The sequence below is a fragment of the Zalophus californianus genome, chromosome 1 (genome assembly GCF_009762305.2).
Source record: "Zalophus californianus isolate mZalCal1 chromosome 1, mZalCal1.pri.v2, whole genome shotgun sequence".
In the NCBI taxonomy this organism is placed as follows: domain Eukaryota; kingdom Metazoa; phylum Chordata; class Mammalia; order Carnivora; family Otariidae; genus Zalophus; species Zalophus californianus.
The window spans coordinates 26,521,176-26,540,289 of NC_045595.1; the positions used below are offsets into that span (position 1 = coordinate 26,521,176).

Below are 19,114 nucleotides of genomic sequence, written 5' to 3' on the forward strand. Positions count from 1 at the left end.
AACTCAAACCAGGACACTGTCACTAGAGTGAGGGCCAGGAGCAGAGACAACCACAACAGGCTGTTAAGGGGAGAGTGGGTGTCTAGGCCTGTGGCTCAGGACAGAGAGGGCTGGAGACGTGGGGACCTGACTCCCCTTCCCCACCTTCTGGAGGGGACCCTTCTCAGGAGGCCCAGCACCTGCCCGAAGGTGAGGATGAGGCTGCGGAGAGGTTCTCCTCCCCTCTGAGTCTTCGGCCCTAACCTCTGGTCCCCTGCCCCCTCACGGAGAGGCCAGTTTACTCGAGACCAGACATTCTCACCTATGCCGGAGGGATCATTCCAGGCCCTGGACACCATCCTAGAGTTTGCCCAGAGCCTAATCAACTGCAGCTAAGTCTGATAAACCTGATGTCAACAGGCTGGCTTAAGCAGGCTTTTCCAGAATTGATTTTCTGACCATCCAGCCTTCATGGTCCAGCTACTGGATGAAGGGGATGATGTCTAGGGGGCTCAGCCACTGGGAAATGGGATTTGCTCTCTGGGTTTGAGCTGGGGGGCTGCCCCCACCAGCTGCCTCAAACCCTGAGACCCAAGCCCTCTGGGAACCCCTAGTGATGTTGCTGAGGACGTGAAGCTGAGCACTGGATGGGGAGCAGTCAGGAAATGTGGGATGCTCTTCAGTTATCTGCGGCGTGACTCACCAGGAATCTCTCCCTTTACGTTTGCCAGCTGTAGAACGAGGCAGTTGGTTTAGATAAAGGCTGTCAGATAGCTCTTCTCTGAACTGTCAGTGGATCTGATTAGAGGCTTAATGATAGAGCTGTAGAGGCTACCTGTGGGCCTGGAGGGCAAGGGCTGGGACCGACTGGCAGTGTCGACCAGGAGAGCGGGCAGGGTGGGAGGCAGCACGTGTGCCTGGATTTGCCATGCCCCTAGCAGATGATGCCTGAGTGTTTGCACTGATGCTGTGACGCATGTTGCCTCTTGAAGGGAGGTGTGGAGAGGGTAGGCTCTGGGCTAGCCTGGAGGTGAACTCCTGCTCCACTATGTACCGCTGTGTTGCCTTGGCCAAGAGATTTCTACTTCTCTGAGCTTCAGTTTGCCCACCTATAAAATGGGGATAGTCCGAGCACCTATCCAAGGTGGTGGTGAGGATTGCATGAGATGCCTGTAAAGCTCTGAATATGGTGTCTGGCACATAGTAGGCCCTCCATCATTGTACTATTATCATCATCATAACTGTCCCTCCTTTCCACCTTCTCCACATTTTGAGAGCTGGGGTCTTTGCTGAAGCCCTGCTCAGATGGCTGCAGTATCCAGCACCGAAGGCATCAGCATTCCCACTTCCCAGTGCCTGACTCTCCAGCCACCGTCTCCCCTGCAGCCCCACACATTCCTGCCTCTAGGCCTTTGCCAGTCCCTCCCTGATGCCTCTGTGACCTCATTCCATTGGAAGGGGGTAGCCCTCCTGGAGCCCAGAACACTTTGCCCATCTCTCCTGGCACATTGGGTACTTCTACCCCAACAATCAGCACCCCTTTCTGTATGCCTCTGGGAGTGCCTGGATGCCCCACATGGCCCTTGGTACTCTGGAACAGGAACTGTGAACCAAGCCTGGGGTCCGCATGATGATAATCACAGAGCCCATCTTCAGGGCTCGGGCTCAGTGGGGGTCAGAGTGGGGAGGTGGCTGTGCAGGGCCAGGTTCTGTGACTAGGGAGGCAATCCAGCCTGCAGGGCAGGGTGGGGGCTGCTGGGGAAGGGAGAGTTGAATCATCTCCATCAGTCTGAATGGCTGAGAGGAGGCCTCTACTGCTACAGGGCTTGGGGGCTGCAGAAGGTACCATGGGGCCATGGGAGGAGAGAGCTGGGCAGATTCTGGACACCAGGATTTCTCTGGGGCCTGCAGGGCCAGGAGGAGCAGCCCTGGGAAGTCTCACCCTAAGGCAAAGGCAGGGTTGGGGTCATACTCACGGATCGCCTGGGAGTCCAAATCTGCTGAAGAGAGGACACAATCTGGTTAGTGAGGAAGTGCTTTGGGCGCCCCCTGCTGGAGGCTAGGGAGCGGCATTGACTGGGCCAAGCGTTCTCCTCCCGTGGAGGATGTTGAATTGAGCTCTAGAAGTCCCACCCTGTCAGGGAGTCCTCCCTCACTTACTGCTGCCACCCCCCTTTGCGCCCACGTGCGCGCACACAGCACTACCCACTCTAACAGAGCATGTTATTAAATGCATAAAATAAAATAGATTAGAACGGACACCAACTATATATCAATATAATAATAAAATATTAAAACATAAATTTGTGCTACAGTAATATATGTGCTTCTATATTAATGCATTAAATAATAAGGTGTGTGGGGGGGTCTGTGCAGCCAGGCTAGGAACCTCTGAAGAAAATGAGTATTACCCCTTTCCGTGGCTGAACATTCATGGTTTTCCATGGCCACTTTTCCCATTGGTTACCTGTCCTGTCACTGTAAGCATTTCTCAAGACTCTGGATCATCTCTTTTGTTTTTGTATATCCTGTAATTAAGTCTGTTTGTGTGCCCGACTCAGACCATGAACATGAGCCACATGTTTCTCATTTTGGGGTCCCTGGGACCTAATACAGAATAGTTACTCCATGACTGCTGGCTGGAGGTACTGATTCATCAGACTTCAGGTAGCTGAGTTCTGGGGTGTACTTTCAAACACTGTGCTCTCTCTCACTTCAGGCTGGGGCTCTCTCCTCTAGAGGATGCGCCTGAGCTCCACTTCGGCTCTGAGCCTCCTACACTGACCTGGGCCCATCTCTTCCCAGGCTGTCAGCACAGCCAAGTCCATCTCTGTAAGAGCAGTGCCCTGGGGCTGGGGACAGGGTGGCCACCATGGGTCTGTATAGTTCATCCTGATGTGAGCCATGCTTGACAAGAAGTGGATGAGGTGCGGGGTCTCGGAGACTCCTCTATGGGGTGACTGGCTTCTCACTGCTGTGAAGCTGTGAGCTAGCCTGGGCCACCAGAGGTTATTAGGTTTGACTATGTCAGTGGAGGTCGTTCTCTAAACCCAAGGAGGACAATTGCAGAGACATATATCCCTTCCCTTTCCTTCCTTTGAAAGGATTTGGACCTGAGAGGCTTGGGTTTCCATTCCTGCTGACATCTATAAGGGAAATTTGGGGAACTTTCTTCATCTCCCTGAAGCTCCCTGAGCCTCTCTTTTCTTAGACTACACATAAAACCACACCATGAGGTCATGTATGAACCCACTCCACAACCACACCATGGATCACTTCATGGGGCCATTTGTGCAGATTATATGAGATTATGCAAGTAAGTAACTGGTAACCATTACTCATCCATCATCCACCCATGCATCATTCATTCACCCATCCATCATCTACTCATCTATCCATCACCCAACCATCCATCTACCCGTCCATCCATCATTCATCCATTATCTACCCATCTACCCATCCATTACCTACCCACCCGTCCATTCACCATCCATCCACCCATCCATCCATCCATCATCCATCCATCCATCCTCCCATCATCTATCCACCCATCCATCCATTCATCCACCTTCCATCCACCCTCCATCAATCCACCCATCCATCATCCATCCATTCATTTTTCTTTCATTCATCAAATGTTTACTGAGCATCTGCCCTGCACTGAGTGCTAAAGAAATGGAGGTACACAAGAGAAAATCCTTGCCTTCAAGAAGCTTACATTCTAGGGAATAGTGATCGACAACAATTATATAGACAAATAAATAAACACCCTAATGATGGCTGATGGTGAAGCTCTGAAGGAAATAGGCCAATGTAGGGGCTAAAGTAGAGGGAGGGGGCATGACTGCAGCTGGGGTTGTTGGGGAAGGCCTCTCTGAGGAGGTCACATTTGAGCAGAGACCTGAAGTTGGAGAAGAGCTGGCTACAGGGACATCTGTGTGAAGAGTGTTTCAGGAAGAGGTGATAGCAGCTGCAGTTGGATGCCACTCAATGCTCAGTTTTTTCTCTCTTGACTCCCTTCTTCTCCTCCCCCCTTCCTTCCTTCTTTTCTTCCTCCCTGTGTCATTCTTTTTTCTTGGAATCACATTTCCAAAACGGCCCTTGATGCAGGCACAGGTTATAGCCAGGGCCTTGGAACACTTCTCTGCTCCTCATGGGCTCCAGGCTTCCTGGAAGCCTCCACCCCCACCAAGGCTGGAGTCCCAAAGGCAGCGCACACCCTGCCATGTCTGGCTGTCTCCTGGGTCACCCACAGATGGAGGGAGGAATATCCTTGGCCCCGTCCTGCTCCACAGTCCCTGTGCCCAGCAGTGAGCCCCACTCACCTAGCCAGCGGGGCAGACGGAGAGTTTTCATGTTGAAGCTGATGTAGCTGCTAATAAAGATCCATGTGGCGACCAGGGCAAAGATAAAGGCCAGGAGGTGAAGCATACCTGTAGCGCAAGGAGATACTGCCCTGAAGCCACATCACAAGGCCACATAGCAAGGTTACTTGTGAGTCCTTACCAAATCCCCACAGTGAGACCATGTCATGAGAGCCCACCAGGAGACCCCATGTTGTAGCCCCAGACCAAGGCCCACACCTTAGACCAGGTCAGGAGACCACGGGGTGAGACCATGTGTGAATCCATGCAATGACCAAATGGTGAGATCACGCTGCAAGATTACGTGGCCACATTTCCCAAAGTGGGTCCCCTGGGGGAAAAGATTAGAAATGTTCCTTTCTGGGCTCCACTTAGCCACCCACAGACAGACTCCTTAGGGGTGAGGCCTGGGAATCTGCTCTTTTATCCAATACCCTGTGGTGAGACCTGAGTGTGTGGCAGCAAAGCAGGAGGCAGGTTCTGCTGCAGACAGCCCGAGGGGTGAGCCCCACCACAGAAGTCGGGAAGGCTGCATCCAGGCCTCCAGGCAGCCAGTGCCACTGTGTGACCTCGGGCAGAAGTTCAGCCTCTCTGGGCAGGAGTGCCTCAGTCACAGAGTGGACATGGTTCAACAGCCTCGCTTCTGAACCCACAGCTTGTTGGGAGGGAGGTGATAGTTGTCACTAGTAGGCAGCCTCCATGGTGGCTTGGGGCAGGGGCTTGTCCCTCACATTTTCCACTGCTCCCCCTGAAAGGGGCCACAAATAACCACACAATGCTATTTATAGGAACACACACTGGCCTTGCTGATGTGGCTTCCCTGGCCTCACAGCCTGACTGCTTCTGCATCAGTGGGGAGCAACCCCACACACAGGACAGACTCTTGGTCTCCAGAGCTCCCAGAGCTCCCGGTCTCACTCCCTTCCCCCACTTTCCCATGAGGGCCAGAAGCAGTCTCCACTACGCCTACCAGCTCAGGGCCTTTGGTGGCCCCAATGCCTTCAAGCCACGTTCTCTAGCTCCTCCCCTGACCTCCACATGGCCCTGAATTCAGCTCTGGGGTCTTGTGCTGGCCTCTGGCTACTTGGGGTGGGGGAGAAGGCCCCCTGGATCCTGTGGGGGCAGGGCTCAGGTCTTTGGGGAGGTCCCTCATCTTCTGGGGGACAGTGTGGTGGGAGGCACCCAGAATTCTCCCTGGGTATCAGTTCACATTATACAGCCATTTTGTTTGAGGCCGCGGGCAAACAGCTTTCACATACATTATCTCAGTTCATCCTCACGGCAAATCTCTGTCAGATACTACTGATCATTCCCATTTTGCAGATAAGGAAACAGGCTCAGGGGGGCGGTCACTTGGCTGGTAAGTGACTGAGGCGGCATTTGAACCCAGGAACGTGTGCTGACTGTGAAACTTGTGCTGTGAACCACGTCAGTCCCTGTGGTCCCAGCCAGGTGGGGCCATGATGCCAAAGCTTCTCCAGCCCTTCAGCCTAGGGGCAGCAAGTTGCCTTTTCCCCCTCTTCCAGGCTCCCCCTGGATGGGTTTCCTCCTGGAATTAGTCTGGTCTAAACATTTGAGAGCATAGACAGTCAAACAACCTCTGAGTCTAGGGACTGACTGCATTCCTGATGGAAAAAATGATTCCTAAACCCGTATCAGACCTCAACGTTGAGACTTTGAATCCTCGGAACATGGCCCCTACCTGATACTCTCATCTTGTCCTGGTGAGGAGCGGCTTGGGGTCAGCGTTAGCCTGTGGAGAGAAGGAAATCAAATTGGAAACTGGCATCTGGGGTCTGAAAATGAATAAGACGGATGATTAGGCACAGGTACCTTGACTGAGGAGATCACAGACCTTTCAGTTTGGTTCCTCAACATCTGCCATCTGTTTGCTCTCTGCCTCCACCTCTCCTTCACTTTTGCCCCTAGAATCTTTTTTTTTAAAATTTTATTATGTTATGTTAGTCACCATACATTACATCATTAGTTTTTGATGTGGTGATCCACGATCCATTGTTTTCGTATAACACCCAGTGCTCCATGCAGTACGTGCCCTCCTTAATACCCATCACCGGGCTAACCAATCCCCCCCCCACCAAACCCTGTTTCTCAGAGTCCATAGTCTCTCATGGTTCATTTCTCCCTCCAATGTCCACCCCCCCTTCATTTTCCCCTTCCTTCTCCTAATGTCCTCGATGGTATTCCTTATGTTCCACAAATAAGTGAAACCATGTAATAATTGACTTTCTCTGCTTGACTTATTTCCCTTAGCATAATCTCCTCCAGTCCCATCCATGTTGATGTAAAAGTTGGGTATTCATCCTTTCTGATGGCTGATTAATATTCCATTGTATATATGGACCACATCTTCTTTATCCATTCATCTGTTGAAGGGCATCTCGGCTCTTTCCAGTTTGGCTATTGCAGACATTGCTGCTATGAACATTGGGGTGCGTATGGCCTTTCTTTTCACTACCTCTGTGTCTTTGGGGTAAATACCCAGGAGTGCAATTGCTAGGTCATAGGGTAGCTCTATTTTTAAATTTTTGAGGAACCGCCACACTGTTTTCCAAAGTGGCTGTACCAACTTGCATTCCCACCAACAGTGGAAGAGGGTTCCCCTTTCTCCACAACCTCTCCAACATTTGTTGTTTCTTTCCTGTCCATTTTTGCCATTCTAACTGGTGTAAGGTGGTATCTCAATGTGGTTTTGATTTGAATTTCCCTGATGGCTAAAGATGATAAACATTTTTTCATCTGTCTGTTAGCCATTTGTATGTCTTCTTCAGAGAAGTGTCTTTTCATATCTTCTGCCCATTTTTTGACTTGATTATTTGCTTTCCGGGTGTTGAGTTTGAGAAGTTCTTATATTCAATTCAACATGTCTTTCTTGGGTGCTGAGATTGGCAGGTAGAGGAAGGTGTAGTCTGCCAGCCACTGTCTCTTGGAGGATTGATTTATTCATCCACCCTTCCACCTTTCCATCCGTCTACCCTTCTACCCTTCCACTCTTCCATTCATCCATCCCACCGTCCCTCCAGCCAGCTGAGAGACACTGAGCTAGCTAGCTCCAGTAAAACCACCCAGGAAACAGAAGCTCAAGTGATTTCTGCTGAAGTGCCAACATGAAGAGTAATGAGAACGCTCACATTATAAGTGAGTTTGCTCCGGGGGCTATATATGCAATTACCTCCTTTAATCCTCGCACTTCCCCATTTTAGGGGTAGGTAAACCAGGACTCACCACGGTTAAGCCCAGGGTTATTCAGCTTGTAAGGGTCACAGCCAGAATTTGGATGCAGGTCTCCACTGCCCAATCCCCACAGGGTCCCACTGCCAGGGCCTTTTGTCTCAGAGGAGAGTTGAAACTGGAGTTTCATCCCTTCTTGAGCCCTAGGTCCCAACTTTCACCTGTGCCACCCCCGAGGTCCTGGGCAGTTACCAGCGATTCAGCAGCTGTGAATACCCCCAGTAGGTCTCTAGAAACCTAGGGGAGGGGACGGTAAGGCTGGTGGTAACTGTTTCAAGTCTCTAGCCAGCTGGAGGGGCTCTGACTGCAAGGACTTGCTCCCACGACTCTTCCACTCCCCACTCAGAATCTTCTTTATCCTGAGAATCCATTCAACAGACATGGCCCCCAAAGCCCAACCACCAAGGACCCAGAGAAGAGACAGGAGGCTTACTGCCTGCCATTGAGGCAGTTGTGCTGAGTCGGTCCTTGATATTTAAACAAAGCAAGAGCAAATCTACATTTCCTTTTGATAAGTATGAAAATGTTCCCACCCACTCTGGCCTGCTGTCTAGGTCCTTCCAGGTAAGAAAGGTGAGCTGGTGCCTGACCCTACCCACAGAGATTTTTTCGAACTTTAACTTCCTGAAATTCAAATGATCACCCCCCGCCTTTTGTTCAGATACAAAGAGTATATTATGCTTTTGAATGTTCATGGGATCTGACCTAGAGTCTGGGAGCGCAGGCCCACAGATGACGTTGGAAGGATGTCCGTGGAGCTGGGGGCCAGACGGGATGGAAGGATGGGAACAGGGTCAGGTGCATGAGGGTGCACAGATGACTAGACAGACGTCGATATTGACAGAGAGCATGCCGGAGACAGAACTTGGAGAGACAAAGGGCAAGGGGAAGTGGGGCTGGCAGAGATACAGAGAGGGACACACAGAGAAAGAACAAGGCAGGGACAGAGGAGGAAAACAGATAAAGGGGCAGAGGCAAAGAGCAAATACTCAGGACATGCATTCACCTAGATTCAGAGGGAGAAACAGACAGTGCCATTCAGAGAGAGACGAGAGAGAGGACAGAGATAGAGGCTGGGATACATACCTGGGTAAGGGGCTAGCTTCGTGCTGTCCTGCCCATGCCAAGCAGGGACTCTGGTTTCAGGGCAGGGGGCAGGGGCGGTGAGGACTCTTCCAGCTCAGTGTCCCTCCTGGCTGAGTCCCCGACTGTCCCCTCAGCACCTGCACGGGCTCTCCAGTCTCCTGAGTCCCAACCGGCTCACCCTGTCAGCCTGTAGGTGCTCTGGAGGCTTCAGCTCCAGAGTCCTGGCTTCCAGGACCTGGTCTGCTGGGGGCGGGGAGGGAGGGAGAAAGGCGCTGGGGACTGGTACGCAGGGTGTGGCAAGAATTCCCTGCGTAGCCACCCAAACCTAAAAGTTTCTTTCTTACTGGTTCCTGCGAGTATGTCTGTCGCAACTTGTTATTCAGGTTGCAGAGCTGTGGGGCAAAGGCACGGGGAGAAAGGTCTGACTGCCCTTGAACACATATCGTGGCCCCAGGGTGGTATGTGGTCACAGGGCTGGTGGGGTGGGAGGGTGGAGGGTGGAAAGGTGGGGATGGAGGTGGAGGGGTGGGGAGGGGGAAGGCAGAACCACGGTCCAACCTCATTGCCCTGAACCTCTCCCTTTGTCCTGCCCCTCCCCTTGGACCCCACTGGACTTCTGGTGGCAGGTCTGGCCGTGTGCATAAGCTGCAAGCAGGCTTTCCTTTTCTAGGGCAGGCCTGGTCTCCTGCAGGCCCCGTACAATGCTGAGCACAGAGGAAGTGCTCCATGAATATTTGGGGCCTGAATGAACAGGATTCTTGCATAGTCCTGAAACATTAGGACAATGAAACCACTGTGTAGAGAAGGAAGCTGAAGTTCAGAGAAGGCAAGTGACTTGTCTAAGGCCACACAGCCACTTATGGATTTCATTTCTGAAGCAGTCTCTGAGCAGTCACGGGAAGGCAGGCTGTGCATTAGGCAGGGGGTATGGCTATGAGCAAGACATGCTCGGAAGCATCCCTGAGCCTTTGTACTGCTAGTCCCTGTCTGTCTCTTTGCCTGGAACATTCCTACTTAGACTTCAGGTCTCAGTGGAGAAGTCACTTCCTCTGGGAAGACTTTCCTGACCCCTTCCCCACAAATCAAGGTTAAACACCTACCTGTGGTCCTGGATGAGGGGACACCCATCACAGCCCCCCATCCTGTCAAGAGGAGCTGGTCAGTCAGTGCACTGTGATTTCTCTGGGGTTGGGTCATAAGGGGGCATGTGACCCAAGGAAGGCCAATCAGAGTTTTTCCTGGGACAGATCTTGGAAATTGGGGAGAGAGAAGCTATTTTTTCCCTGATGACTCTAAGCTGGATGTCTGTGCGTCTGAGGCTGCTAGAGCCTCTTTCTCAGCTACTCTAAAGTCTTGCCAGAAGATGCAAATTCTAGGCTGAGCATGGGGCAGTGCTTGTGGCCTTGGTCTTGAGAGGACCAGGGAGGAAGAAGCATGTGACATCAGGAAACAGGATGGATTTTGGGTCCATCAGACAGACCTGCGTTTGTCACTCGGTACTTGTGTGTTTTGGGGCACACCTCTCTGGGCCCTGGCTTCCTCCCGTGTAAAGTGAGGGTGCTGCCATCTACCTGTCTTGAAAGGGGTGTCAGGCAGGGACGCCCCCTGTCTATGAGGGCTTTGCTGGCCTGATGACATCCCTCCCATCCCTCCTCCCTGTTGGCAGGCCCCATTCACCCTGCCGCTTCCTGCTAGCACAGCTCCTTGGCAGGATTCCTATCCGGATGTTTGCTCGTCTTATGGAACCAAAATGCCATCACAGCCTGCTTGTTCGTGACATTTCTTAATGGTCCTATAAGAGCTGGGACATCAGTTTCTTCCTGTTTCCTGGAGTCCCCTATACTCAGGTGCCTTTGAGCTCAGCCATGACCTATTCCAGAGCCAAGATGAATGGAGAGAGGATTACTCTCTGTCCAGGCTAGGAGGGTTGAGAAAAGCACCTTGATGGAGAAATAAATGGGTATTTCTCCTGCTTAAGTCTGGTCTCTGGTGCCTAAGGCCCTTAGGATAAAGGCCAATGTATTTCACGTGGCTTATAAGGCCTTGCATGATTTAAACCCTGGCACAAGATTAACCTTGCCCACCTCATCATCTGCTGTCCCCACTTTACTTTCTGCTCTAGATGCCCAGAGCTGCCCTGCATGAGGCTCTCTCCCTCACCAACTTCACACATGCTGTTCTCTCTGTGGACTGCCCTTCCCTGACTCATCCACTCGGGCAACTCCTCCTTGGCCTCAGGTCCTCACCCAAGCAGCCCTTTGTCGTTGGAAAGACAGAATTCGGAAGCTGTTTCCTAGCTCATCATAAGGATCCAGGCTCAGCCAACAGTCACTTCTGAATCAGCCCTAAGCCACAGGCAAAATGGAAAGAGCTCCGTGAACATGCTCTGCATTTTCCCTGACATGGGCATTAGCCACAGGTTCAACTGTGTTCTCCGTGTAGCAGGTTGTTTCTAAGGAGGCAGGAGCTGGAGGCCTGATCTGGAGCTTGGAGAAACCAGGTTGCAATTAGCAACAGCTGTAGCTCGCCGGCTGCCCTCTTAGCTTTGGCCCTTCAGCCCTCCCAGCCCCTGGGGGCAATCAGGTTTCCCACTCTCTGCCCGGACCCATACCTCAAATGACTGCCTGAGTTCCAGAGCAGAAAGACACCCAAATTCACTTTTTAGCTAATAATCAAAATAACAAATTATCAAGAAAATAATAAAACTAGCTACCACGTATTGAGTGCTTACCGTGCGGCTGGAGTTAGGCTAAGAATTTTACATATATACCTTGCCAAATCCCTGCGGCAACCCCGTGAGTTGGATCCTACTGTCTCCTCTTCTCCGAGGAGGAAGCCAAGGCCTGGAGGGGGTGAGTGAGCTGTCTCAGCTGTGGGGGCAGAGCTGAGAGTCACACCCTCAGCTGCGGTCAGCAGATGGGGGGGCCACACTAGCATCTTACAGGCCTGAGGCTGACCCACGCTCGCCAGATTCCAACAAGGAAGGGCACTGGGCCCAAGGGAGCTCCGTGTGCCTAGGGGTAAGGTTTGACTCTTGAAAAAGTGGGTACTTTAACTGGAACTCAAAGGGTAATTCTGCATCAAGGAAAGGTCCTATCCCAGGCCATGAGGGCTCACATTTCATTTGAGCAATGGAACCTTTGGGGCAGGGACGACCCAGAGGAGAATTTGGGCAGCTACTCCATGACGCCCATCCACAGCAGACCTAATGAAGCCAGCACAGTGCCTTTTCTGGTGAAGAGCAGAGGTGGGGCTCGGACTCTTTCCCACCAGAGTCTAGGGCTGGTACGTGAGCTGTGTCGTCCTAAGAGTGGGGACTTCTCAGTGTCGGGCAAGGTGGACTAGGAGCAGGGTCCTCTGCACAGCATTGGCCTTCTGGAACCAGAGGAAGCCTCTCTCTCCTCATAGACAAGTCTGAGACAGTACAAGGTCATGAGCTGAGCAGGTCTGAGGCCTCTGAGTCTGTTTGGTCAGGAGTTATTGGGGGATCTCTGTGACATCTTTTAAAAAAAAATACAACTCAATCATTCACCCTACATTTCCTGAGACGCTCCTCTGTGCCATCATAATGCTGAGGGCCTGGGACAGAGCAGAGAACCGATAAGGTTCTCACCTTCTGGAAACACACAGCGTAAGGTGGGAGGGACAGGAATATGGATGGTGCAGGGGAATGGGTGCTCAGGTAGGGGCTCCTTCAGGGAACCTCCTGGCCAGGGGGCTGTCAGGGAAGACTTCCAGGAGGAAGAATTTTGGCAGATGGAGTTCTCCTGGAAAGTGTTCCAGGCAGAGGGAACAGCATGTGCAGAGGCTCAGAGGAGAGGCAGAACCCGAATCTCTGATGGTAGAGACCAAAGTGAAGGGGGAAGGGGACTGTTCATTAGACTAATTATACATTAGGCTAATTATACATTAGCCCTTAAGGGCTGGGCTAATGTATGACCTTGGGCTTTGTTCTGAGGGTGATGAGGGGGTCACAGGAAGAATTAAACCAGGCCAGTGATAAAACCTCAGCTTAGTGTGGAGAAGGTAGCACCTCCTCCAAGAAGCTTTCCCTGACCCCTGGCTCCTCCATTAAGGAATCCCTCCTTCGGGCGCCTGGGTGGCTCAGTCGTTAAGCGTCTGCCTTCGGCTCAGGTCATGATCTCAGGGTCCTGGGATCGATCGCCGCATCAGGCTCCTTGCTCCGCGGGAAGCCTGCTTCTCCCTCTCCCACTCCCCCTGCTTGTGTTCCTGCTCTCGCTGTCTCTCTCTGTCAAATAAATAAATAAAATCTTAAAAAAAAAAAAAGGAATCCCTCCTTCATGCTTCATGGTCATGCTTCATGGTCAGCCTAATTGGGGGCCAGCTTCCTCTCGAGGCAGTGGCTTCTGAGGGCCCTCCTCATGCACGTCCCTGATGCTAGCACCAAGGCACATAGGTGTGCAGTACGTGTCCTTAGAGGGAAGCGAGCGGCTTTCTGTTTGGGAAAGAAACTAAGGGAGAAAAGGCCCCAAACACACCACGGATGCTCCCTCCATCTAAGTGGTTTCTCCCTTTACCCCACGCCCCACAGTGTTCTCCAAAATGAACTCTGTCCAGAGGACAAGCTCAGACTTTAGAATCTAAGTAGCCTCTTCTGGCTAAATGCAAGCTCAGGCCATTTTCCTCATCATTCCTGGAAATTCTGTGGACTAAATATTGTCTCCAAAGGCCATGGGGCACTATCTGCTCCTCCATGGGCTTCTTTCTCTCCTCTGCCACCCCCCCCCCCACCCCCGGCCCCAGGCAGGATTCCTTGCAAGGGACGAATTCTGCATGTACCAGGGTGGGAGGTAGAGGCTACAGAGGGGGGTCACAGGACCTGAGGGAGACACTCAGCACATAAAGGAGACTGAGGGAGAGGGACAGCACAGAACGAAAAAGAAGCAGAGACCCTGAAAGACTGAGAGTGGCAGACACATTGACAGACACACACATGCACTAGCACGAGGTCACGCGTATGTGTATGCATGTGCATCTGCACACGGGAGTCAGGTGCTGCTAAGAGTCCCACCTGGGACCAGGGGACATGTGTGGTCCTGCCCAGACCTGGTTGCCACTTGCCCTGAGTTTCCAGTCATCTCCGAAGGCCGCCCTGAATCCTGACCGTGTGCCGCAATCAGCAGAACCAGAGGCTGCCTTTCATTCTCTAAATGGTCCTTCTTGTAAACCCCTGGTATTTATAGGCAATTATTGATCATGTCACCAATACAGACAGACAGAAACTGCAAATAAATCTATAAACAATAAGGACAGTGGCTTGAACAATTTGTGCCAGTGACATTTATTTCAGAAGGAAATAAGCCCATTATTTCCATTATGCCCTGTTTTAATTTTATTTATGGTTTTAGTGGTTTTCTCCAGCTCGGGCCAGTGGTAGAATTACTGGGCCACATGAGGCCACACAGCAGGAGACGCAAGAAGGGGTGGGAGGCCCAGATTCTGAGGTTTCTTACTCTCTATGTCCCTGGGATGTTTCCCAGAATAAGACAAAAAAACACATGTACCAGCTGCTGCTCCAAGACTTCCTTATTTTAAGTACTTTAATCCTCAGCAGCTTAATGAGGAATTTGGGGAAACTGAGGCAGAGAGTGTCAGGTCACAGCTGGTTAGAGGCAGAGGAAGAAAAGGATCCCAGGGAGGAGCCCAGGAGCCCACGTTCTTTTTTTAAAAATTTTTTATTGTTACGTTAATCACCATACATCACATCATTAGTTTTTGATGTAGTGTTCCATGATTCATTGTTTGTTCATAACACCCAGTGCTCCATGCAGAACGTGCCCTCCTTAATACCCATCACCAGGCTAACCCATCCCCCCACCCCCTCCCCTCTAGAACCCTCAGTTTGTTTTTCAGAGTCCATCGTCTCTCATGGTTCGTCTCCCCTTCCGATTTCCCCCCCTTCATTCTTTCCCTCCTGCTATCTTCGTCTTTTTTTTTTCTTAACATATATTGCACTATTTGTGTCAGAGGTACAGATCTGTGATTCAACAGTCTTGCACAATTCACAGCACTCACCATAGCACATACCCTCCCCAATGTCTATCACCCAGCCACCCCGTCCCTCCCACCCCCCACCACTCAGCAACCCTCAGTTTGTTTCCTGAGATTAAGAATTCCTCATATCAGTGAGGTCGTATGATACATGTCTTTCTCTGATTGACTTATTTCGAGGAGCCCACATTCTTAACCACGGTGTCTGACTCCTTTAGCCTGGGGCCGGGCAGTTTTCTGCAAAGGACCAGAGAAAATATTTTGGGTTTTCTGGGCCTTATGTTCTCAGTCGCAGCTATTCAACTCGGCCATTGTGGTGGAAAGGCAGGAGTAACAGTATGTAAATGAATGAATGTGGCTACGTTCTAATAAAACGTTATTTATACAAACAGGTGGCTCTGAATTTGGCCCTAGGCCTTAGTTTGTCCAACCCTGATTTGGGTATTGCTCCTCTCGGCCCAAGGTGGCCATGAGCTCCGGTGCTCCCTTTCCTGAGCTTCAGCCGGCCTGGGTTTGGCTCAACTGTTGGTGGTGGGGAAGGGAGGCTTCTGTAGGATCAGAGGGAGTTCCTATCATTCTGTCCCTCCTTCCCACCCAGTAGCCAACGCGCTCCTCAGGGGCAGATCTACCAGCCCCTTGCTTGCTCAGCAGGGCTCAGCTGCCCGTCCTTGGACTTTGCTCCAAATTCACCTGACTGGATTATCATCTGAAGGTGCCTTGCTCAGTGCCCGGCACTTAGGAGGCTCCCAGCATATGGCAGCTCTAGCCATATTTGCACCTTCAGCTTTGCAGAGGCCTCATCTGGCCTGGGGATTTCGAGTCTAATATGGCGGTTAAGTGGGGGGAGGGGGGGCAGGCTTTGGAGCCCCATCTGGGTCCTGTCATGGAGCTGTGGATACAGTCCTCTCAGCTTGGTTTCCTTATCTGTACGTGGCCATCACAATCCCTACTTTAGTAAACATTAAATTGGAGAATACACCGCACACACAATACCTGCTATGGAGGAAATGCTCTGTAAGCGACAGTTGTTAAGCAAGTAGGCCACCTTGTACTCTGCTTGGGGATGCCCCTGTGCCCTCCACCCTACCTCCCAAGGAGGCAGAAATCCCTCCAGAATGAGAGAAAAGTATGCTCTGGATCGGGAATGGTTTCCTCCAGGCCCTGACAGAGCAGCGAGAGTAAGGAGGAGGTGTCTGGCCAAACATGCAGCCCTTTCCCTCCCCAGCGGGATGGGGTAATCTCAGGCTGCTAGGCAGCTTTGGGTACATTAGCCTGAGAGGACAGTTTGTGCCATGAGAATTTCTCTTTGCTCAGAGTCTGGCTGTGCGTCACCAGAGAGGGCTTCTGTATCACGACAGGACGCCTGGAGCGGATGGGTTCAGCCCCTGAGCCATGGCCTGCTGTTGGCCTATCTGAATCACTTCAGCAGGTCAAGCATGATGAAATTCCCCTCAGACCCAGTGGGCGATTCTATTCCTTTCCATCAGAGAGAGCTGGGTCTTGGCCTCTTAACAAGATGGCAGCCTCCACAGTGACGTCAATGGGGTTTTGAATAGGCTTTAGGAGATAAATCTTCCCCAGGGACATGTGGGATCCAGACATCTCTGAAGGAGGAATAATCTTTTTTTTTTAATAATTTTTTATTGTTATGTTAATCACCATACATTACATCATTAGTTTTTGATGTAGTGTTCCATGATTCATTGTTTGTGCATAACACCCAGTGCTCCATGCAGAATGTACCCTCTTTAATACCCATCACCAGGCTAACACATCCCCCCACCCCCCTCCCCTCTAGAACCCTCAGTTTGTTTTTCAGAGTCCATCGTCTCTCATGGTTCGTCTCCCCCTCCGACTTACTCCCCTTCATTCTTCCCCTCCTGCTATTTTCTTCTTCTTCTTTTTTTCTTAACATATATTGCACTATTTCTTTCAGAAGTATAGATCCATGATTCATCAGTCTTGTACAATTCACAGTGCTCACCATAGCACATACCCTCCCCAATGTCTATCACCAACCACCCCATCCCTCCCACCCCCACCACTCCAGCAACCCTCAGTTTGTTTCCTGAGATTAAGAATTCCTCATATCAGTGAGGTCATATGATACATGTCTTTCTCTGATTGACTTATTTCACTCAGCATAACACCCTCCAGTTCCATCCACGTCGTTGCAAATGGCAAGATCTCATGAAGGAGGAATAATCTTAATCATAATCATAGCGATGATTCTAGTAAGTCTTAATACTGTTAGTTGGCCAGTTTTGAGCCCCATGCCCTTCCACTTAATCTTCCCAACAGTACTGTGAGGCAGATTCTTTTATTGACTTCATGTTACTGGCGAGGGGCTTAAAGAGATTAAGTGATTTGCCCAAGGTCACACAAGTGAATTGGCTGACGCAATATGCCATCCATTACTTTAGTAGCTGTGATTAAATGAAGTAGGGATGCTTGGAGCCAGACTGTGGTGGATACCTGCTGCTTGGGTCATCTTTCCAGCACCCATTCCCTCTTTTTCTGGGGCTCACCCTGATTTTCCTGCAGGTACCAAACTCCCTTCCTCTGCTCCCTGCCGTGCAATTGGCTAGGGATGGTCCCATTCCTGGTTCCAAGTGTGGCCACGTGACCCAGGCCTAACTCCATTTCTTGGTCACAGAGATGGGCAGGCAACCCATGCTGAGAAGATCACAGCCCTCCCAGAGCTCTTGATGGACTTGCCAGGGAAGAGGATCTGCCTCTCTGCTGGGGTTGCTGGCTTGCGATTACTTAGAACTGCAGATGTTGATGGGTATCTGCCACTGTGTGGAGAGAGCTTGTCTGAGAATAAAGCAACATGGAGGAAAGGATCCCAGAGATGGAGTCAGTGTCCTGGGGATGTCATCGAGCCCCTAGATCCAGCCTTGCCTGCCAGTGGATCACTGGACTTTTCCATTATGTGAGCCAATATAGGTCCTTTATTTGTTGGGCTGGTTTGAATTTTTTTTTTTTTTTTTTTTTTTTTTTTTGGTCACTTGCACCCAGAAGAGTACCACCTGATACACAGGATTTTCTCATTTTCAACCACAGTTACATCCACAGACAGGTGAGGTAACTTGCCCAAGGTAACACAGCAAGAAAAAGGCAGAGCTAGGATTCAAACTCCAAAGGTGGTGCTCTTTCCATGACTCCTACATCTTTGTCTCCCCAGGCAATGCCCTTGGGGAGCAGACCTTGGCCTTCCCACCTCTGTTTCCCGGGCCCTCCCAGAGCAAGAGATTGGTACCAACCATAAGAAGAGTCTGCCTCTCCACAGGGCCTATGCTGTGGGACTCCAGGCTGGCCTGGAGCTGTGCGAGGCCTGCCCAGCAGTAGGCAGGCTGGTCTCACCCGAGGAGGACTACCCAGCCCAAGCACACATTGGCAAACCGTGGCTTGTGGCATCCTGCACCCCAGGAAATAACCCTTGGCTCCACAGCCTTCCAAATTCCTATTGGAATGCAGTGGTGGGCGACGTGTGTGAACGTGGAGGAGAGCTCAGAGAGAGGGGTGTAAACGATGACCATAAGACAGAGCCCCAGGGCAGCTGCCCCTCCTCACAGGAGACCTGCCCGTCTAATATTGGTGGGTCTGGCGTGGCATCAGGTAGGCTGTGGCCAGCCTGAACCGGGAGCTGGCAGATGCCCTGGAGCAGACAGACAGAGAAACTAGAGCAAACACTGGGTAGAGCCAAACTCCACAACTTGCTTGGCCTGGGTGGGCGTGAGCACCTTGCTGCCCTCACCTCCCACTGCCGGCTCCTGCCCTCCTCTCCCTGCAGGACTGCCCCCCCCTCCTCCTTCTCCCCCTTCTCTTAGAGTCTGCAGTGTGCCGAATGCTTACCTCCCCAGCCCTCCTCCTCCCGCTAGCATTTCTCCGCAAATTTAATCTCCGAGGAGTCTGTCCTGACTCCTACCTCCTTTAGGGTACATGTCCAAAGTGTTCTGAAATGACTGTGCAAATTGTTTTTCACTTGATGGCTAAAGCCATACCTGTTTTGTTTTTAAGATTTTATTTATGAGAGAAAGAGAGACAGAGACAGAGCTGGGGTGGGGGTGGGGGGAGGAGCAGAGGGAGAGGGACAAGCAGACTCCTTGCTGAGGTTCTCAGGCCTGAACCGAAACCAGCTGAGCCACCCAGGAGCCCCCATACCTGTTTTTTTAAAAATCCTGTCTGGTTTATCATTGTATCCTTGTTTAATTGACATGCAGGAATTGCTCAGTTAATGCTTACTGAATGAATCATCTGGAAGGGTAGTCTTCCACCAGCTCTCTTCCAGCCACGGACTTTGAATCAACTGCACTAGGGAGGCAGTGCTGCTTAGTGTCGGGGGCATAAATTTTGCAGCCACGTTGCTCAGGCAAGTTATATAATCTCTCTGTGCCTTAGTGCTGCATCTGCAAACTGGG

The 19,114-nt window shown here is 51.3% G+C and overlaps 1 protein-coding gene across 5 annotated transcripts in view; it reads right to left on the reverse strand.

Annotated features, from left to right (window-relative positions):
• FAM3D (FAM3 metabolism regulating signaling molecule D) overlaps nucleotides 1-19,114 on the reverse strand; it is a 44,406-nt gene that overhangs the window by 24,296 nt on the left and 996 nt on the right. For 2 of the 5 annotated variants that reach the window (XR_003518036.2, XM_027583760.2), the window contains exons 1-4: nucleotides 8,679-8,953; nucleotides 6,046-6,096; nucleotides 4,305-4,412; nucleotides 1,956-1,979 (exon numbers count right to left, since the gene is read on the reverse strand). Coding sequence is in view for 4 of the 5 variants with exons in the window: in XM_027583760.2 (XP_027439561.1) it covers nucleotides 1,956-1,979; nucleotides 4,305-4,412; nucleotides 6,046-6,058 (145 nt within the window). In the remaining variant the exon portion in view is untranslated. Of the gene's footprint in view, nucleotides 1-1,955; nucleotides 1,980-4,304; nucleotides 4,413-6,045; nucleotides 6,097-8,678; nucleotides 8,966-19,114 lie in introns of those variants that run through there. The other 3 variants (XM_027583763.2, XM_027583762.2, XM_027583761.1) reach the window with 3 other exon arrangements.